This window comes from Meles meles, chromosome 11, assembly GCF_922984935.1.
Source record: "Meles meles chromosome 11, mMelMel3.1 paternal haplotype, whole genome shotgun sequence".
Lineage (NCBI taxonomy): Eukaryota > Metazoa > Chordata > Mammalia > Carnivora > Mustelidae > Meles > Meles meles.
The window spans coordinates 23958561-23981368 of record NC_060076.1 but is presented as its reverse complement, the minus strand read 5'-3'; the positions used below and the strand labels follow the sequence as shown (position 1 = coordinate 23981368).

The 22808-nt window shown below is 42.1% G+C and overlaps 1 protein-coding gene across 1 annotated transcript in view; it reads right to left on the bottom strand.

Annotated features, from left to right (window-relative positions):
* ELP1 (elongator acetyltransferase complex subunit 1) overlaps positions 1-22808 on the bottom strand; it is a 59721-nt gene that overhangs the window by 11116 nt on the left and 25797 nt on the right. Inside the window, exons 19-33 of the mRNA XM_046022025.1 lie at positions 22523-22638; positions 22077-22150; positions 21298-21376; positions 21117-21196; positions 18975-19112; positions 18783-18868; positions 18344-18492; positions 16098-16221; positions 15099-15196; positions 13457-13658; positions 10694-10755; positions 4058-4120; positions 3617-3677; positions 2209-2322; positions 1596-1707 (exon numbers count right to left, since the gene is read on the bottom strand). Of these exons, the coding sequence (XP_045877981.1) occupies positions 1596-1707; positions 2209-2322; positions 3617-3677; positions 4058-4120; positions 10694-10755; positions 13457-13658; positions 15099-15196; positions 16098-16221; positions 18344-18492; positions 18783-18868; positions 18975-19112; positions 21117-21196; positions 21298-21376; positions 22077-22150; positions 22523-22638 (1558 nt within the window). The remainder of the gene's footprint in view (positions 1-1595; positions 1708-2208; positions 2323-3616; positions 3678-4057; positions 4121-10693; positions 10756-13456; positions 13659-15098; positions 15197-16097; positions 16222-18343; positions 18493-18782; positions 18869-18974; positions 19113-21116; positions 21197-21297; positions 21377-22076; positions 22151-22522; positions 22639-22808) is intronic.

Here is a 22808-nt window from a genome sequence, read left to right as displayed (position 1 = left end):
GAAAGGCAAGTCTTACACACAGGAAATAATAAGGAAAACCCTAAAAAGTCGTGTCTGGCCTTGAAATTTTAATTAAAATACAGAGGTTATATTTTTGATAATGAGAGCTGGAACAACAGAAAAACCAACTTAAATTTTCTTTTTTCTTTCTTTCTTTTTTTTTTTTTATTTATTTGACAGAGAGAAATCACAACTAGGCAGAGAGGCAGGCAGAGAGAGAGGAGGAAGCAGGCTCCCTGCAGAGCAGAGAGCCCGATGTGGGGCTCGATCCCAGGACCCTGAGATCATGACCCGAGCCGAAGGCAGAGGCCTTAACCTGAGCCACCCAGGCACCCCCCAACTTAAATTTTCTAATGAAAAACAAATCTAAAGTAATTTAAATGAGACACAGACACGGCACATTGAAATTTGGATATAATAAAATATACATGACACCCATATCTCTCCTGCTCAGGTCTTTAATTATGCCACCTGTCAGGGACTCTCACCCTGACTCTGAAAAGCCCAGTTTCTTTTTTTTTTTTTTTTTTTTTTTTAAGATTTTATTTATTTCTTTGACAGAAAAAGATGACAAGTAGCCGGGGGGTGTGGGGGGGAAGCAGGCTCCCTGCTGAGCAGAGAGAGCCCAATGTGGGGCTTGATCCCAGGACCCAGGGATCATGACCTGAGCAGAAGGCAGAGGCTTTAACCCACTGAGCCACCCAGGAGCCCCTGAAAAGCCCAGTTTCTAACTGACTCTCTTGCAATTTCTGATCACCCCATATAACCTCATAAATCTCTATTCTGAATTCCTAAAGCACAATTCAGTTTGTTTATTTATCTATTTTTTTAAGACCTTATCTATTTGTCAGAGGGACAGAGAGAAAACATGCGCGTACATGTGTACACACACAGTAGGGGGACCAGCAGGCAGAGGGAGAGGGAGAAGCAGTCTCCTGAACAGGGAGCCTGATGCAGGGCTCGATCCTAGGACTCTGAGATCATGACCCGAGCTGAGAGCAGACACTTAACCGACTGAGTTACCCAGGCCTCCCATCATGATGCAGTTTAAATATACTATATCTTGCATTGTTTTATGCTTCCCAAGGATGACAATAAACTCTTATAACCCACACCTCCTTAAAAACTTTGGTAATATCCACTATAACTAGCATATGCGTTTTCTGACCCAATGCTACACTGCATAAGCATGATGACTTATTTTATATTAATAATCTCTTCTAATCCTGACTTGGAACTGAAGATGCCTGATACCGTTTTCCTTTATAAACTTTTAATTTTTTAAGTGCCCACATACTCTGGTCACCTAATATTTGTTAAATGAATGAAATCAGATGTCATAAAAATTGAGTGCCAGCGTAAGGGCCTTGTGGGTACAGACAAACACACGGTCCACAAAGCTGCAGTAGAAAAACATTTCAGTACCAAGTCTAATTTCTTAGGTATGTGGGGAAAGCCCCTGCACACCAAATCCTGGCCTTGAGAACTGTCCTCTCTCTGCCCTGCACTGTCTGGATGAGAAACTGACCTCCTTACTTGCACTCTGTCCATATACCCAGGGCCTCGTCAATGTGCTACGTAAACATGATACATACGCTGATATCCTGGAGTTGCTGTGGGAATATTTGCCGCTCATGTCACTGCCACTCATGACACTACTAGTTTCAGAGAAGAGGTCTGACTCTTGGCCCTGGGGCACCTCATCATCTAGAAAAGAAGAACCAGATACAGAATGAAAACTCCCCGATGATGTAGGTTTACCTTCAACAGGGTAGTGGACTATAGTTCACCAGGGCATAGCTGAGGATAGGTGAAAATTATTAGAAAGTCGATCTCAAAGTGAAATGAGATAATATTAAATACAGTTACTACTACCATACACCAGCACACCAGTACCAAGGTTATTTTTCCTTTTCTTTTCTTTCTGAAAGCAAAGGAACCTTTGGAGGCAAGGACGCTCATTCTGCTCTGCTTGGTGGGGGTGCAGGGCATGTGTGGCAGAGCTCTTCCCATTCATGTTTGGTCCTGCCCCCAGCGCTCCCCAACACACACAAACACAGACATACACAGTCCCCAAGGAGTTTCACGAAGGACTTAAACATCCCCCAGCACAGTGATCACAGTGCAGGAGGCACAATAAGTAGCTAAGACAAAGTAGGATATATCCCCACCATGCCCAACGGTCAGTGTCTTCATGTAGACACTCACCCAGATTCACCTGCTGTGCCCGCTCCTTGAGTTCTCGAACCACCAATAAACGGTTTTTATGGCGACTGAATGTGGCTGTCTGAGAGTCCAGGAGTGCCATATAATTCTTGTGGGCTGGGGGTGCGGATGGAAAATATTTTGAGCAAGATGTTTAAGTAAAAGAGAAAAACACTCAAGTAAGGCAGTGAGGGAATAAAAATTTAACAAAAAGAAACAGATTACTAGGTTTTCCAAGCAAGATTTTTTTTTCCTTAATGAGAATTAACCTACATTGTTATAGGAGAATGAACTACACATTGAATTTCAAATTTCAGAGTTCATCAACATCATCCTAGAACATCCTCTAGCACTAAATTAGTAAAATCACCTGAACAAAGACTCGATACCCAAGAGCAGACTAGCAAAGAAAAGGAGTATACAGGAAGCTGTTAACAAAAACAGGACAGTCACTGAGATGTTTCTGAAACATAGATATGAGGCCTACGCAAATGAAGAGTCAGCATTTTTCTAGGAGCTCATTAGGGGAGAAAACCCAAGCAAGAGACGGCTAGATGGACGGCTTAGGTCATGATCCCAGAGTCCTGGGATCGAGCCCTACATCGGGCTCTGCTCAGCAAGAAGCCTGCTTCCCCCCTCCTCTCTCTCTGCCTACTTGTGATCTCTGCCAAATAAATAAAATCTTTAAAAAAGAAAAAAAAAAGAATAAGGACATTATTACGATCTCATTGGTTGTGGGATCAAGCCCTGTGTTAGGCTTCACACTCAGCAGGGAGTCTGCTTAAAAATCTATCTTGCTCTGCTCCTCTGCTCCTTTCCCAACTCTCCAATAAATAAATCTTTAAAAAAAAAAAAAGGATATTATCTAACATTAGCATAATATGTAAGAAACTGGCCACTAACAGAATACTGTATTATCTAATATCTAGTTCATATTCAAGTTTACCAATTACTCCCAAATATAGATTTTTTAAATAGATTTTTAAAAAAAGATTTTATTTATTTGACAGAGAGAGAGAGAGTGTGTGCATGCATACACAAGCATTGGGAGCAGCAGAGGGAGAGGGAGAAGCAGACTCCTTGCTGAGCAGGGAGCCCAAGGCGGGGCTCAATCCCAGGACCCTGAAATCATGACCTGAGCCGAAGGCAGATGCTTAACTGACTAAGCCACCTAGGCACGTCTAAAAATATAAAGATTCTTAACCGTATCTTATCACATTTTTAACATTCAAGTATTTTACATACAACCATCTGACAGCATATTTAAAAATTCTAATCAGAATGAAGTATTACACCCAGTGGAGAACTCTGATCAACTCTGACTAAAGGACGTAATAACAGGCAGTATCCGTCTCTCGCGCTTCCCCACCTCAACACTTCCAAATGTAGAATTCCGAGATGTAACCCTTACCTTCTAAAATGGAAGGCTTTATGTTGGTTTCTATTATATCTGGTCTGTTATATTTGTAAACCTAAAAGGAAAAAGACTGTAGTTTTAGGCAGGAAAACTCCGTGTCACTGTACAGGTAAGACATTTGGAAGGAAATGGATGACTTTCAGAGGTCACCAGGTTATTTTCAAGAAAAGCAGACCTCTACAAGGTAGCTAATAAACATTCAAGTCATTTCAGTAAAAACCAGTAATATTTCGCATCCAAAAAACTAACTCCAAACATCAAGAATACATTTTTTAAATGGTTTTAAAAATACTGCTTATCCTGAGAGCAGGAACCTACACAATTTTGACTTAATTTTGCTTGCCTCCGAGACAAGGGATTCCAGCTGACCTTTGTCCCCTGCAGTCTCACTCTGCTAAGCACCGAACACAGGGAGGATTTTAAAGGTTTTCCTACCAGTCTCAGAGCTTCTTCCCAGGCAGCTCCTTCTAGTAGTAAGAGCACAGCTTCTTCATAATCCTGACAAGGAAACATCAAGGCAGATAACAGGTGAATGGAGCAAGCGTGTCAGATGCCACCATGACAAATGGCGCCACTGCCTACGGAGTAGCCTTCTTTGCCCGCCAGCCGACCCCTTATGGTCCCAGTTCCTAGAATCAGGTCTGGCCTCCAGTCCCTCCTCAGTAAACAGTGATGCAAGATAATGGGTCAGGGGGAAGACAGATTCTGCAAATAACCACAGAACACATGGCATCATCTCTCTATGTCCCTGAGCATCGAAACCACCAGGGAGGTCTGAGAGAAATGCCCACCGCCTCAGCTACACCACCCTGTTCAATTCGACAGGTTTAAGGGCTTTTAAACTTTTCTTTCTGTTCTTTCATTTTCTTTTCCCCCCCTTCCAACTTTTATTTTGAAACACTTCAAACCTCCAGGAAACTGAAAGATGAGTGCAATAAACATGAGTGTAATAAACACCTGCAGATCCTAAGTCTTCAAACATTTTTGATGCTTGTGGCCTTACCAGTAAAAATTTTTGAGCATGTACTACAGTATGTAATTACTTAATGTACATATAAGGCATATATAACAAAGCATTTTTACAGGTACAAATCATGTTTATCTTTTTACTATTGAAGTACAGTTGACATACAATGTTACCGGTTTCAGGCTTACAACACAGCAATCTGACAGTTCTATACATTACTCTGTGCTCCCCACGGTGAGTACAGTCCCATCTGTCACCACACACCGTGATTCCAGTATTACTGACTATGCTCCCCAAGCTGTACTTCTCATCTCCATGACTTATTTACTTTATAACTAGAAGTTTGTGAAACTAGAAGTAAGTGAAACAAAACACATTTTATGTTTTTTAAAGGGGGCGCAGAGAGCTGAAACCAAGAGTCAGATACTTAACCGACTATGCCATCCAGGTGCCCCTGGATTTCACCATTTTAAAATGTGTTTTGTGGGTTGCCTGGGTGGCTCAGTCAGTTAAGTGTTTGACTTTTGGTTTCCACTCAGGTCATGATCTCAGGGTTGTGAGATCGAGCCCAACATCAGGCTCTGCATTCAGCATGGAATCTGCTTAAGATTCTCTCTTTCTCAGGGTGCCTCGGTGGCTCAGTTGGTTGAGCCTCTGCCTTTGGCTCAGGTTGTGATTTCAGGGTCCTGGGACTGAGCCCCGCATCGGGCTCTCTGCTCAGTGGGGAGCCTGCTTCCCGCCCTCCCCGCCTGCCTCTCTGCCTACTTGTGAGCTCTGTCAAATAAATAAATAAAATCTTAACAAAAAACACAAAGTTTCTCTCTGTCTCTCCCTCTGTACCTCCCTGCTACTTTCTCTCTCTCTCTCCCTCCCTCCCTCTCCGATAAATAAATAAATCTTAAAAAAAAAAAAAAAAAGTGAGATACATAAAGCAACTGGCTGGGTTTTCTCTAGTAGTCATGGTGATAAAAAGGGGGGGGATGGGTATGCATTAGATTAAAAGAGATCTAAGAGATTAAGATACAAAATGCAATACATGACCCTAAATTGGAACTTACTCTGGATCATCCTACTATAAATTATAAATAATTTGGAATCACTGAGGGAACTTGAATTTTAATTATTACATAAATTAAAATGTATTTACATGGAAAGATGAAGACCATAAACACTTAAAGCAAATTTATAAAGAGCACAGTATAACTTCGTTTTGGTAAACCATGCGAGAAAGAGAGAGCGCGCGCGCGTGTGTGTGTTGTGTGCACATGCATACGAAGAGCACTGCAGGAAGAATTAGGAAATAGGAGGGACGACTAGCAAACTCTTGAGTGGTAGGAACGACGTGCTTTGTTTTCTTATTACTTTCAGCATTTTAAAGAATCTACAATATATACGTACTACTTTAAATTATTTTTAATTAAAAATATTAAATAGAAGTAAGCGTTTTCTTCCCAGGCCCCAGTGCATATGCCCCACTAACAGGCCCATACCATAGGTCCACGAGGGGACATAGCAGGGTATGTGCTATTTGACCCACAGAGAAAAAAAGAGGGTAGGGGGATGGCTGTTTTACCAAAATGACAATCACATGATATACAAGGACTCTGAAGTGTACAATTTGTGGCATTTATTGTGTTCACAATATTGTGTGACCACCAACCTTTTTAAATTCACCTGATAAAAAACACTCCCATCTCCTACTCCATTCCTCCCGTGGTAACCTCTGATGTGCCCTTTCTCTGGGTTTGTCTACTCAGGACATATTATACAACAGAAGGAATTCTGTGTCTGGCTTCTTTTTTTTTTTTAATATTTTATTTATTTGACAGAGAGAAATCACAACTAGGCAGATAGGCAGGCAGAGAGAGAGGAGAAAGCAGGCTCCCTGTGGAGCAGAGAGCCCGATGCGGGGCTCGATCCCAGGACCCTGAGATCATGACCCGAGCCGAAGGCAGAGGCTTTAACTCACTGAGCCACCCAGGCGCCCCTCTGTGTCTGGCTTCTTTCACTTAGCATAATGTTTTCAAGATTTATCCAAGTTGTATCATGTATCAGTTCTCTGTTCTATTTTTTAAAATTACTTTTTCTGATTATAGTAAAATGCACACAACATAAAATTTATCATTTTAACCACTTTTTTATGTCCAGTGGCATTAAGTAAATTCACACTGTTGTGAAACCATCACCACCATCGTCTCCAGAGCATTTTTCACATTACAAAACTAACTCTATACTCGTGAAACAGTAACTTCCTATATTCCTCTCCTTCATCCTCTGGCAACCACCTTTCTACTTCCTGTCTCTATGATTCTGACCACTCTAGGTACCTCATATAAGTAGAATCCTACCATACTAGTCCTTTTACATCTGGTTTATTTCACTTAGCAGTGTTTTCAAGGTTTATTCAAATTGAAGCACCCATCAGTTTTACATTCTGTTTTATGACTTCATTTATTCATTTGAGACAGAGAGAGTAAAAGCAGGGAGAAAGGCAGAGAGAGAGGAAGAAGCAGATTCCCCACTGAGCAGGGAGCCCAATGTAGTGCTCAATCCCAGGACCCTGGGATCATGACCCGAGCCAATGGCAGACGTTTAACTGACTGAGCCACCCGGGTGCCCCATATGTTGAACTTTTTAAGGAACCATCAAACCATTTCCCATAGGGGCTGTGCCATTTTACATTTCCAGCAGCAATGTATGAATGTTCCTATTTCTCCACATCTTTGCCAATTTTTCATTTTTTTGATTAAAGGTATTCTAGGGCACCTGGGTGGCTCAGTCAGTTAAACATCTGCCTTCGGCTCAGGTCACAAACCCAGGGTCCTGGGATCGAGGCCCGCACTGGGCTCTCTGCTCTGAGGGAAGCCTGCTTCTCCCTCACCCACTCCCCCTGCTTGTGTTCCCTCTCTTGCTGTGTCAAATAAATAAAATCTATAAATAAGTAAGTAAGTAACTAAATAAATAAAACTATTCTACTGGGTACTGTGGTTTTGATTTGCATTTCCTTAATGAACGATGAAGCTAAACAACTTTTCATGTGCTATTGGCTATTTGTATGTTTTCTTTAGAGAAATAGCTATTTAATTCTTTTAACCATTTTAAAAATGGGTTGTTTTGTCTTGTTGTTAAGTTATAAAATTTCTTGACACTTTCTGGATATAATAAGTAAGCTATAAACGAGTATCACTCATGGACAAATAAAAAAATCCTTTGGAAAATTTTAGCAAACTGAATCCACCAATTTTGAAAAAGGATAATACATTATGACCAAGATAGGTTTAACCTAAGGACTGCAAGATTGGTTTAATATTCAGAAATCAATGCAATTCATCCTAGCACTGGTCTAAAACAAAATACCTTAGTTTGAAAAATGCATTTGACAAAATTCAATACCTCTTCATGATAAAAACTCTGGGAACCTAGGAAGGAATTTCCTCAACATAGGAGTGCAAGGATTGGTAACTTCTTTTCAGTAACAGGCTAGATAGCAAATATTTTAGGTTTTGTGGTTAGACCATCTCTGTCACAGCTCCTCAACTCTGAGGTTATAGGTATAAGAACAGCCACAGAAAATATGTAAACAAATAAGTGTGGCTATGTTTCAATAAAACTTTATAAAAACAGGTAGCTAGCTAGATTCCTAGACTAGTTTGCCAACCCCAATACAACTACCAAGTTCTCACATCTATTAAAAAACAATAGCATGGGGCATCTGGGTGGCTCAGTTGGTTAAGAATCTGCCTTTAGCTCGTGTCATGGTCCCAGGGGCCTGGGATTAAGCCCCATTGAGCAAGGAGCCTGTTCTCTCTCTCTTCCCTGCTTGGGTCCTCACTTGCTATCTCTCTCTCTCAAATAAATACATAAAATCTTAAAAAAAAAAAAAAAAAAGCAAACATCACACTTAATGGTGAGAGACTGAATTTCCACCCTAATACCAGGAGAAAGGCAAGGATGTCCACCAACCCTTATCATTTCTATTCAACACTATACTGGAAGTCCTAGCTAATACAATGAGGCTAGAAAAAAATATGAAGGCATACCAATTGAAAAGATATAAAACAGTCTTTAGTCAAAGAAACCATGCTCATTAATATAGAAAATCCTAGAGAATTTACTCCCAACACACCTAGAACTACTAAGTAAGTTCAGCAAGATTGGAGGATATAAGGCCAACTTAAAAACAAAACAAAAGTATGTTTCTACTTACTAGCAACAAAAAAATTGGGATGTGGAAAAAAAAATACTAGGCAAATACTAGTCAGAATTACTCGGGAACTCTTCTCCTTCCCCACACCTTATCACATCACTAAAGGCTTCTTTATCGAACTTCCTTACACTTACTACATCATGGCAGGCTTCCAACAAAAAATTACATGAAGGACAAAAATCCTTTGAAGAGCCAGAACAAGCATCAGAATAAGACTCAGACATGCAGGGATACTGAAATTACAAGCTCAGGAATTTAAAATAAGTATGATTACACCTGAAACTAATATCCTACCGTATGTGAATTATATTTCAATTAGAAAAAGAAAAAAAAAGAGGTATGATTAAAATGCTCAAAGCTCTAATGGAAACAGCAGACAACATGCGAGAACAGATGGGTAATGCAAGCAAAGAGATGGAACTCTAAGAAAGAATCAAAAAGAAATGTTAGAAAACAAAAGCATTATGTGAGCAAAAGAAGCCAGACTCAAAAACCACATACCAGATGGCTCCATTTATATAAAATCCTAGAAAAAGCAAAACTGTAGTGACAAAAAGCACATCAGTGGTTGGTAAGAGCTGAGAGTAGAAGGAGAAGACTCACTGCAAAGGGGAAGTGGGGAACATTTTGGGGTGTTACAAATGTTCTATGAGCATGGTTGTAGCAGCATTTGTCAAAACTCATCCAACTGTTCATTTAAAATTGTTAACTGTATTTATGTAAAGTATACCCAATTAAAAATATACAAATTATGAACATATAAATTAAATATATATATGCATTAATCTTCGTTTGTATAGAAAGAAAGGATGGTGGCCTCTTATCCATTTAATTAACCATTTTAGATGGTGTATCGTTCTACGTTAGCCTTGTTACTATGAATTATTTTATTCATTGATGTTTTTGGCTCAATCACCCAATGTAATTTCTTGCTAGGACCTATCAAATTTTAGTGATCTTCTTTCACTCACCCTTGTTACATCAAAGACATTCAGGTATTTTAAAAGCACAGTTATGTTATACAAATGTGCCTACTAGTAACAACCGTGAAAAAAACTCTCTAATCAAAGGCTAAAACTCTAGAAGGCAGTGATCCCTGGAGTCAACTGTGTATCTATGTCCTGTTAGTCTATGGCGGGTGTCGGTGCATAGTTTTTGTTTCTTTTTTTTTTTATGATTTATTTATTTTAAAGAGAGAATGAGTGGGGAAGGGGTAGAGGGAGAGAGAGAATCTCAAGCAGACTCCCCACTGAGCATGGAGCCTGATGCAGGGCTCAATCTCACAACCCTGAGCCAATGACCTGAGCCGAAATCAAGAGTCGGACACCCAACTGACTGAGCTACCCAGGCACCCCATGTCAGTGAATAGTTTTATTTTCATAATAAATTCTACAATTCTGTCAAGAGCTGGTAAAGGTACTCGCCTTTATAATCTACTGGAAAATTGGAATGTATCAAGCTACCTGGGTAAAAGACCCTTCTAACAGAGAGAATGATTCTAAAAGCCAAAAAAAAAATCTGAAATCCAATCCCTTTGTTTTAGAATGGTCTTTTCTCACTGTTTCTACCTCAAGTGTTAATACAAAAAGCACAACTCCCTTGAGATTTAATTTAGTACTTTCTACCAAGGTCAAACCACTAGTGCCTATTGTGGTAGAGTTCTTTGGTATTCTACCTTACAGAACTTATTGTTTACAGAACTAATTATTTAGAAATAAGTTAAATTTAGATGTCTAAGTCAGGTCAGCAAGAGAGAAGATCTGCAGAGCTAATACTGTCTCTGGACTTCCTAATTACCCCAAGTTCTTCTTAATTTTCATATTTTCATGATCAGTGACGTACAACTGGGAAGACCTTGTTTGTTGACTGGGTGGCTGAAGGGAGGAAATGAGGTTACCTGGGCATACTGTTCCAAGACTGTGGCTGCATCACTGTGCTTCCTCTGCTCAACCAGCTTTCCTGCAAAGATAATAAACATGTGACCATAACTGGCTTGCTAAGAACAGGATTACCAAAACACTCAAGTTGAAATGGTTTTTGGAGGTTTTTTTTTTTGGTTTTTTTTTTTAAGATTTGTTTATTTGAGAGAGAGAGAGAGAGAGATAAAGTGAGCACCCACGTGGCCACACAAGTGGGAGGAGCAGAGGAGGAAAGACAGAATCTCAAACTAACTCCAGGCCGAGCACAGAGCCTGACACGGGGCTCCATCTCACAACCCTGAGACCACAACCTGAGCCCAAACCAAGAGTCAGATCCCCAAGTGACTATACCACCCAGACACCCCTGGAGGTACTTTTTTTTTTTTGGACAGACAGAGATTACAAGTAGGCAGCGAGGCAGGCAGAGAGAGAGAGAGAGAGAGAGAGAGGAGGAAACAGGCTCCCTGCTGAGCAGAGAGCCTGATGCAGGGCTCGATCCCAGGACCCTGGGATCATGACCTGAGCTGAAGGCAGAGGCTTTAACCCACTGAGCCACCCAGGTGCCCCCCTGGAGGTACTTTTTAAATAAAAACAGACCCCCACAAACTAGAGATTGAGCTCTTGTGTACGTTCAAGCAAAATGGCTTTTTAAAGATTTTATTTATTTATTTGACAGAGACCACAAGTAGGCAGAGAGGCAGGCAGAGAGAGAGGAGGAAGCAGGCTCCCCGCTGAGCAGAGAGCCCGATGCAGGACTCCATCCCAGAACTCTGGGATCATGATCTGAGCCGAAGGCAGAGGCTTTAACCCACTGAGCCACCCAGGCGCCCCTAGAATGGCTTTTTAAAACAGCATTTTCCCAAGTGTTCCCTAAGACTGTTCTGTAGGATAATAAAAGACAATACCAAAAAACCTTCTTGGGTCAAGTAAGTTTGTGAAACACTGGGCATAACAACGCTCAACAGATTCCTTTGTGAAATGCTTCATTAATACATCTTCATTATGCATCAAACTATATACTTTGTGAATTTCTGTCAAAAAATAGACAGGAATACCACAAAGTTCTATCTTAAATGGCAGTTACAATCTAAATAAATGTCACATGGAATGTGAAAACCACGTACGGTCAAAATAAAGCCATGAGAACAGGCCTACAAAGGCACACGCTTGATCTAGCATCTCCGGCTCATCCATTTCTTCCTCAAAAAGGAAGAGACTGCTGTTCTCTGGTTGAGCACAAAGATGAAGGTACTTGGCTTAGGGGTCATGCAGTGTCCTTAGATCCTGGAATCACTCAGCAAGCTGAAATAATCCTGCTCTGAGGAACACACAGAACCTGAAGCTGACACAGAGCCAGCAGACTCATGTCTCCCATCTTACGCAATCTCCAGCGCATATTCTCCCTGACAAAAACAGGCAGAATCATCTCCACAATCTCAACAGCTATCTTTCTTTTCTTATATAAACTGCCCAAGTTAAAGTGCACATGAAGTGACTCGGCCTTACACCATTTCTCAACAATCTCTGACCACCACCTTTCCTACAGCTTTTGCTAAGCATCGGGGAGAACTGGGTGTACACCATACGGCATGACAAACAGCAAGCTAAGAGTTATAGAGAATATATGACAAGACAATAGGCCCTAAGAACAGAGCTGGAAGGTATAAACTACCAAAACATAAGTTGCTAAAGCAGAAGTAACAATGGAGCCAGAATAAATACCTAAAAGGCCTAACATAGGGAATTCTCAGAAACTAAAGAGTTCACCATGGAAATGAAGAGGGCTTACAGAAGAGCATACTGACCTAATAACCAGAAAATACCAGAAAAAGAAAAGTGATAACCTCACACATTTTTATGACCCAAATAAAAAGGAAGAATGCAAACAGCTAAGGAGGACATGTACATACATCTGACAGGATTTAATTGGGAATTTTTTTCAGGACTGCATTTTTTTGGAAACCATAACAATATTTTTAAAACTCTTAAAGAGCAAGGGGAGAATATACCAGCACAACTGATTAGGCAGGGCACCTATTCACCTCTTCTCCCAAGCAGTCCTTTAGCTCTCCTCCCTCTTAAGGAATCAGACTCTAATACACGCCCACCTCTGGTTCAGACAATCCCTAGACCTAACACAACACAGGTAAACTGCCTTTGCTTTCAGAACGTTTATACCTCGGGCCTTTTCTTTCACCTCATTTCTCAAAAATGCTATTATGATTCCCAACAAGATACTGTCTATACCTGAACGGCCCCATCCCAAAACTCATGTTTACCTTCTCACAGGGCACATGGCCGCACAGCGACTCTGTACTATGATGTAAGTTTGGGCAAATGAGATGGAACACAAGGAACAGTGTAACTTCAAGGTCATTTCTAACTTCAAGTGTTCTCCTAAGCCTCTAGCTTTTTCCTCTTCCTAAGGCCTGGAATACGGGTATGGAGCAAATCCAGCTACAACCATCTGCTCGAGATGACAGAGCCACATAACAGACTTCTCAGTCCTTACGTGAAAGACAGACGCTTGCTTTATCACGCCACTGTATCTGGGGACTCTCACTGTAGCAGTGTAACCTTTAAACGACTCTAAATTACCTAGTTCATTTTTATTAGTGAATATGAGACTATCTCAAGGTATGCTATCCTAAATTTACTTGCAAAATTGCCAAAGAAAGGAAAAAACAAAAACACCTTAAAGGAGAGTTCTCTTTTGACAGAACCTAAAAAACCACGTTTACCTGCCAGAGTTCTGCCGAGGCCAGCCAGTTGGTCTTTGGTCAAGTTAAGCTGGGCTGCCATGCAGAGAGCTTGTTGCCAGCTGCCACTTGCCAGAAAGGCATCGAGAGCTTTCTCATGAGCACCACAGCGGGCAAACACAAGCCCCGCCGGCTCATAGAGGCGCTCCTGGGTCAGGTGTTCCCCGTAAGCAATGCTGATATCCTGTAGCAAAAGGAGAAGGGAGGCTTGGTGAGGAAAGGCAAGAGTCACTTCTTAACCTCCAGTGTAGGCTGTCTCAGTCACTACATTTAAAAGTCTCGAATTACTTAGAAATATCCCGTGGTTTATCAGTGAGTTCCATCAGCCTTCCATTCAAAACCTGACTGAGGATGTGCTCTGTACGCACACAACAAATAATTACTGAGTACTATTCAGGGCACTGGGAATCACATAGCAATGCAAAAAATAAAAACAAACAGTTAAAACCCAAACAGTAACAAGAACCACCACCAAGTTCCTGCTCTTGTGGCAACACTTATAAACACAACATGACCTGTGACATAGTGATAAAGGGACAGGGAGCGACGGGAGTGCTATTTCAGAGGGCTATGAGGAGAAGAGCCATGTGAAGGGTTACAGGAGGGTAATCCAGGCCGAGAGCTACAGAAAGCACCATGGCCACTTGGCAGAATGTGTACGGAATACACACGACAGAATAACAAGAAGGCTGGTGTGAGTGGAGAAGCGAGAGCACGGGAGGAAGGAAGAGACAGAGAAAATGAGAGCAAAGAGGCAGCCACCATCTAAATTCTCTGTCCCAGGCTCAATGTCAGGCAGGGCCACAGAGAGGAATACAAGACAAAGCCCCTGCCTTTAAGCAGCCCAGGGCCAGTGGGGAGAACAAATGAGTGCAGCAGCAGTTGGTTATGTGTTGCCACTGAGCTGAGAAGGTGATCTGGGAGCTCAGTGTGGCGTCTTGCCTAGGAACAGTTTTCTGGCAGAGGACACCCGAGAGTTCAAAGACAAGTGGGGCTAAAGGAAAGGGGAAGGAGAAGCCTGTTAGAGGCAGCCGGTGCTAAGGAAGCAGGCGGAAGTCAGAACACAGAGACACAGAGAACTGCGAAGGGCAGGGAGGGCGGCGGTGATGAGTCGTGGTTACGGCACAGGCTCCGGGGTCAGAGAGCCTGGTCTCCACATCCCAGGCTTCACACACCAGCTCCCGAGGCAAGTTGTTTCCTCATCTGTTTACCTGATCAGGTTGTCATAAGAATCACAGAATATATTTAGCAAATACCTGGCATATAAAAAAAAACTACACAGATGTCTGTTTAAACAAACAACCAAACTGTATCCCTTTCTCCTAAACGACATGAGAAAGATCTACAAGCTTCAGGACAATCAGTCACTTGACAGCAAGGCTGGGCTGGAGCAGGGAACCCCAGGTAGAAGCCGCCATGGTATTCAGAATGAGGAATGGCGGACAACTGGCTTTCCAGCCTGGACACTTTCTTCAGAACAGGAGGGCCATCCTCCCAGATAATAGCTCAGGACAAGGTGACTTCGTCTGAAGATAAACCGTGAGGCCAAGAACAGCATTACGGACTCAGGATCCTTACCCCTAACCAGCACAAAGTCAAAGAGCCTCATTTTGGCACCACTCACCTTGTACTGCTGCGAGTCTGACGGATAGAACTTCAGAGCTTCCTTATACAAGTTTTTATCTTTTATTAAGTTTAAGCATTCTGGGAAGTACTCGGATCCTGAGGAATAAGATTCATACATACACAAGTTTAAGACTTTGGAAGTGTAATGGATTTCATTTTTACCAGTGGTCCCTACATGAAATCAACAAGGACCTTTTTAAGACCCACAGAGTCAGAGTGTCAGAATCCAGGAATTGTAATTTTAGCAAAGCACCCCAGCAGACATGAGGTATGAGAAGCACAGGCTGAGATCAGAGTTCCATGTAAAAGGACGCTTTATACACTACCGCTGATAAATGACTCTCCAACCTTCCATTTGCTCAACCCCCTTCACCATAATCAGTCGGGGAGCTTATCAACCATTCAGACACTGGAGTCCCAGCCCATCCTAGCTCAATCAGATTCTCCAAAGCAGCTGAATAATACTCAGGCAATTTCTTATCCCCATCTTAACTCTTGGAGAGAACCACACCTGCTGAAGAAAGAAACTCCAGCAGGGGACAGGGATGGGGGGAGGCAGAACAACAGGCACCATGCTCATCCTATTCTGTCGCTACGATGTACACCTGCGCCCTTTTGGGAACAGCCAGTGCACATGGCCGCTCACTCCAGGCAAGCTACGTTTCCCTTGAGTGTTGGCAAATAAGGCAAGAAGCGCATTATCACACAATTTTCATTCTGAGATACTGAAATGAATTTAGGAGGTGATCATCCTTAACCCAAAAAGGATCTGCTCTATTTTTTTTTCAGTTGGGGACCTCCTCCAGTTCATTAAAAGCTATTTGCTTTGCCTTCAGCTTTTCAGACTGTATGATAAAAGAAGGTGCACGTATCTGTTAAAATTTTTAGGAGTGGAAACTGAAATCAGTCTATATCTAAACTAACACTTTAATTTATACCCTGCCTAGCTCCAAAGATGACCTGAAGCAGAAATAAACATACTAATCCTCATACTTACCACATTTACTGAGGTGGCCAATGGCTTTTTCATAGCGTTTCAGGTATTTATCTATGGTGAACCGCTGATAATTAGTTTCCATTTTCTTAAGAGTGTTAAGAAATGGAAGATATTCTTTGGGATCCTAAACAAATAACAAAAAAACAAAAAATACCAATAGGAGATCTTTATTGCTTATGAATACATTACTTATAACAATGCAAATAACAGTTATAATAATCAATAAACCCAAAGATATATAATTTTAAAAATACATACTATATTAGTACATTAATTACATATTATATAATTATACAAAATGAAACAACGTATAACAAGTTTTGGCAAAAATGCTTTAACGTATAGGTGTTGTTTTCATTGAGAATGATGACGACGATCTCATGCAATCTCATGAGACCACTTATTTCAGAGTCTAATAAGGAAGACAAGGTCAGTCTAGAAGATACTCAACAAATGTATCCAAGTTTCTCCAGAAGTGCAAGGCACTGTGCTTGAAGCTGTTTGCATGACATTGCATGTCCTTCCTCTGCAAGTCTTTTCCAAAAGATTTTACTAAGTTTTAAGAGAGAGAGAGAGAACACGTGTGTGCGTGAGCACATGTATGTGCAGGAGGGGAGGCGAGAGGGAAAGAGAGAATCCCAAGCAGACTCGGTGCTGAGGGTGGATCCTGACCCAGGGCTCGATCCCAGGAACCTGAGACCGTATCCTGAGCTGGAATCAAGAGTCGGATAATTAAACTGGCTGAGCCACCCTGGCGTCCCTCCCTCCAGCAAGATTTAAAATTGTAGTGAGTTAAAGATAAAACTCTAAGGGGGCACCTGGGTGGCTCAGTGGGTTAAGCCTCTGCCTTCAGCTCAGGTCATGATCTCAGGGTCCTGGGATTGAGTCCCGCATGGGGCTCTCTGCTCAGCAGGGAGCCTGCTTCCCTCCTCTCTCTGCCTGCCTCTCTGCCTACTTGCGATCTCTCTCTCTGTCAAATAAATAAAAAAATAAAATCTTAAAAAAAAACAAAACAACACTCTAAGGCCCTGCCAACCAAGATTTTATCAGCACTGATTATCTGCAGTTCTGTGCCATGCCCCAGAAACCGTTTTCTTTCTAAAGAACAGATGCTCCCTGTTCTTAATGCAATTTTACTGGGCAAACAGGATAAATACATAAGAACAATCTAGAAAAAAAAGAAAACCCAAAAGAAAAAATAATAAAGTACTCAGGCATTTAATATAGGGAACTATAGGCCAAAGTTTCAATCAACACACATTTAGTAAGAATTCGCTAATAACCAAGCTTACTTCCTCTCAGGAGACCCACGACCTAGCGGAGCTAGAATGATACACAGGGGTGGGCGCTGGCGCAGTGGAAGCACAAATGCGGCCTACCTCCCCAGTCCCTGGGTGGCAAGGAGGCAGGAAGGCAAGATTGGAGCACTGGTAAGAGGCTACCTGGGCCTCCCCTGCCTTAGCATGGTGAATGGAGAGGGAGAGAGTGGTGAAGGGAAGCGGAAGTAATGCTACCTGCTGCGGTGTATGGTGTGCAGTGGCAGGGGCGGCAGGGAGGGGCGGCAAAAGCACTGCCTCCCCTCTATAGGCTGAGAAAAAGGAACATCAAGAGATGAGTACAGATCGATACAGAGACCAGATCCTGGGGGAGGGGGTTAAGCAATATGATGGCTTCTGAACTTTATCCTAGGGCCAACGGAGAGCCCATGAAGGATTTTAAGTAAAAGAATGAAGGACCACCATTTGGTTTTTGGAAAGATCACTCTGGAAAGATCAAGGAAAGGGATGACAGGATGAAACAGAAGCTGAAGACACCAAACCAGACTAGGGGCACCCAAACTTTCTGACTGCAGCAAGCTACAGTGGAACGAGAGGCCCCAAACCTTCCTATTCTCCATGTTCCCACTTTCCAGCCACATAACAAGAACTGGATGGGAACACAAATCATCTGCATTATTTCCTTTACAAGAGGTAAGTTCGTTCATACATATGACCATGATCTTAAAAATAACCAAGTAACCTTATTTCACTTGTTCCACCTGGCATTCAAAACACTTTGATCAGCCCTGAACTACGACAGAGAATGGGGCTTGGGAGCAGGTGCCCGGGAGCCCCCAGCTCCGCCCCCAGGCCTGTACTCGCTGTGTTCACGTCAGCAAGATTCTGCGCCGCCAGACACAGGGTTTCATTCCGCCACGACCGCAGAACTGAGAACTGAAAGGTAGCTAAAGCAGTAACTGCACCTACCTTCTGTGACTTCTCAGCTACCATGAGGACCAAATCAAAGTCGTAGGTCCCGAGAGAATGATCATATAAGTCATTGACATCTACCAGAAGCAGCAAATACTTCAGGGCCTCCTCGGCACTCACGGCGTCGGGTACAGGTGGAGCGCTGGCTGTCAGCGTGTAGGGAAACAAAACAGAACAAAGCCATTTGGGGAAAAACCCCCATGTTTCTAGCAACATAACCAAAAAGACAAAGTAACTGATTTTCTTGACAGAATTCGATGTTCCAGGGCTGCTTCTGTACATTTTTGTAAGCAGGTGCTGTGAAAAACAGACACAGGTCTTCAAATGGCCACCCACAAGCCCCATACTAAATGTGTGATGAGGCACTGACCATGGTCGGTGAGCTCCCCAGAAGCTGCAAGCCTGGTGCCACACTGTCTGTGAACAGGACACTTACCTTGAAGCTCATGGACCTTCTGCAGCACAATCTCCAGCTCTGGGGTTGTTTTCTTCACGTGAGAGGTGAGTATGGACAGGCAGTACCTGAGGTGGGAAGTGAAGAACCCCAGAATGCAGATGAACAAGCAGAGTAAGGACATTAGTACACTTCCGTGACTCAGAAGACCCCGACTAGTGCGAGTTCACATACTTGTGGGGGTTTATGCTCTCCATGGCTGCTCTCAGAGCGTCACAGACAACGTCTACTTTTTTCCCATTGGGATCCTTGGCCAGCTGGACAGTGCTGGCAACTGGTGGAGGATACATGGTCTTTGTAACATCTTCTTCCCTAAGAACAAGTTATTAAGAGGTCACTACTTGGGGCGCCTGGGTGGCTCAGTGGGTTAAAGCCTCTGCCTTTCGCTCAGGTCATGATCCCAGGGTCCTGGGATCGAGCCCCGCATCGGGCTCTCTGCTTGGCAGGGAGCCTGCTTCCTCCTCTCTCTCTCTCTGCCTGCCTCTCTCCCTACTTGTGATCTCTATCATCAAATAAATAAATAAAATCTTTAAAAAAAAAAAGAGGTCACTACCTGAACACATGTCCCAGTCACCAAATGACGGACATATACCCAGGCAGGTTGAGGAGGGAATAAAAATGACTTTTGGCAAACGGTTTCATCAAATTCACATAAGGTGAAAATGAAGAAACAAACTGAAAAATGAAACATTTTTATACATGACTCATACAGTGATGTTATAGATGTTTTAGTCACATTAGCCCCGAACTGCGTACAGACAGGCGGCCCCCTCCAGGAAACAAATAATAAACAAACTGCAGCGGATCTGCATTGGGGCACACGACTGAGGGGTAAACATAAAGGAACCAGTGATACCAGTAAAAACACAGGTGAATCTCAAAGTGGTATGCTGAGAGAGAGCTGCCTAAATCACACAGAGTAAGAGTAAATACTATATTTACAAGAGTAAATACTATATGCTTCCACTTAAAAGTTCTTCGACAGGCAAAACTGATCTACAGTGAAAAACTCCTAGCAGTGGTTGCCTAGGGGGTGGGGACAGGACCGACTGACACGAGGTTTGGAGAACCTTCTGAGGTGAAGGAAATGTTCTCTATCTCAACAGACATCTAGGTTACATGGAAGTACGCATGGGTCAGAGCTCATTGAACAGTACATTTATGATTTATGCATTTTACCACGCATGAATCTGACCCACAGAGAATGCACTCTAGTCAGTGTTCTACGAAGTGAAATACTGAGACATAAAGTGCACTGAAGGCTACAATTAACTTAAAATTTGCATGAAAAAGGATGAATGATGGATGGATAGATGGCACGTCATGACAAAGCAAATATAGGAAAATATGAACTAGAGAGTCTAAATGGTGGTACTAATTGGACAACTTTTCTTCTATGTTTAAAATTTTTTTTAAGCTGGAAAAAAGTAATCCAAGAGAAACATAGCATTTGATTTCATTTTTTTTTTTAAGATTTTATTTATTGGGGTGCCTGGGTAGCCTCTGCCTTTGGCTCAGGTCATGGTCTCAGGGTCCTGGGATTGAGCCCAACACTGGGCTCTCTGCTCAGCGGGGAGCCTGTTTCCCCCTTTCTCTCTGCCTACTTGTGATCTCTCTCTCTGTCTAATAAATAAATAAAAACTTAAAAAAAAGTTTTAATTTATTTATTTGACAGACAGAGACACAGAGAGAGAGGGAACACAAGCAGGGGGAGTGGGAGAGGGAGAAGCAGGACTCCTGCCGAGCGGGGAGCCTGATTCGGAGCTCAATCCCAGGACCCTGGGATCATGACCCAAGCCGAAGGCAAATGCTCAACAACTGAGCCACCCAGGTGGCCCTGATTTCAATTTCCTAAGACAAATAGTCTTCTATGTACACCTAAAAATAGTCAATTATAATTCTAAATGACATGTTTTCAAGTCTTAGTTTTAAATAGGCTGATTTTAAAAAGAAGGGAAAAGGGGCGCCTGGGTGGCTCAGCGCGTTCAGCCTCTGCCATCAGCGCGGGTCATGATCTCGGTCCTGGGATCAAGCCCTGCATTGGGCTCTCTGCTTGGCGGGGAGCCTGCTTCCTCCTCTCTCTCTGTCTGCCTCTCTGCCTACTTGTGATCACTCTCTCTCTGTCAAATAAATAAATAAAATCTTAAAAAAAAGGGAAAAGGGCAAACATCTATTACAGGTGGCATCTGAGAGTTACAGTGATTAAAAAAATACCAAACACAAAGTTGATTTTTCTCCTCTAGCTATTTATCTGTTTGATTTCCTAAACTAGATAAATTATGGACATGATACTCACGAATTATTCAAAATACTTACTTCAATTCTGTGAAAAACAAGTTAATATGATTTACAGAATCAATCTGTCTTATGAAGGTTTCCACATTTTCAAGAAACACCTACCCCCCCCCCAAAAAAAAAGAATAAAAAATTTTAGTTCCAATCATTATAGGACCAAGTCTTAGGTAGGCTAGAGTTAATATCAGATTTAGAAAGTTACCTTAGGGTTGTGGTCATGAATCAGATTGAGATTAATTCTTAGTTTCCTCATACATTCAAATGCTTCTTTAAACATAAGTCTGTGAAGAGACAGAGAGAATGGACAGAGAGGTTATTTTACAAAAACCAGACTCCCTGGATCCAACACCATTATTATGATATAAACCGGTTATAATCAGAATATAGTCCAAATGCCAAACAACTACTACTGGATTTCTACTTTCAACTCACAGAATGAAAATCAGGTGGCAGATTTGCCTGCCTTTGTAAAGACGGGACTTTTGCAGTATCTCCACATACACACGACAGAAGATCATCACAGAACTTAGGTTACAGATCATTCTAATACAAAGTTTCCCCAAAATAAACTGGCAATGGATCATTTCGTTCACCACAGTGGCTCAGGCATTCTTCGGTCACAGGCTCCTCTCTACATCTGCCAAAAGCCTTATGCCTTCTGCCTGAATAAATCCATACAGACATAGTCTGGTGCAATTTCCCTGCGTTCACAGAACATCTAAAACCCATATGGATCCTCTCAGGCTAGGAAACCTTGTCTTATATGATGCATTTCATGATTCTTTCTACTAGGAATATTTATCAGACTATGTAACATACACATCAAGTGTAGGAGGAAAAAAAGCCTCTGAGAATCTGATTGAAGACATACATAATACAAGTCTTCCATGCTTCTACGTTTTAAAAACTTTAATAGAATACTTACTATCTTCACATATAAGTCTTAACAATAAGCAAACTAGTCATATACATGGTTCTTACTTGTCCAGCCACTTCCGAATCTGAGATAAAACCAGAGCTCGATGATGAACAACTTCTAAGTTTCCCCTTGGCATCTTAAATAAATCACAACAATAATGTTTTTAATTGAATAGAAAAAATTTAAATACCCAGGATACACAACTTCACTTAACTCAACTCTTCATAATGAAGGGAACTACCATGATCCTGTAAAAAGAGCACACTTTCAGCACAATCTAATTAAGCTCAGTATTTATTTTGACTTCCCAGAGAAGCTTCCCTTCTGGCCTTGCTGGGCACAGCTTGCAGGAGCACTCCTTTGTATAAAGCTAATGGAGGATCTAGCAGGGAATGGCTTATAATAAATTGTTACAAATGATAAGAGGACCTAAAATACAATCTGCAAGAACTGTTTCGTATTGACAGCCTAATGACAATCAGAAACACAGCCTGAGAAATCAGCTTACCTGTAATATAAGCTTTGTGTCCTGGGGCACAACAGTGACAATACGTGAACCCCTCTCCACCTTCCGCAGAGACTCCCCTTTAGACAGATGGCTGCTGCTCAGACCTGAATGTAAGGCTAAAGATACCACTGGCTAAGCTGTAAGAATCACAGTCATGACAAGCCACTTTCCATGAACTGCATTTGAAACTGAATATATGATCCAAAATAGAAGAAAGCAGGAATGCCTTGGTGGTTAAGGTCTGCTTTCAGCTCAGGTCATGATCCCAGGATCCTAGAAACGACCC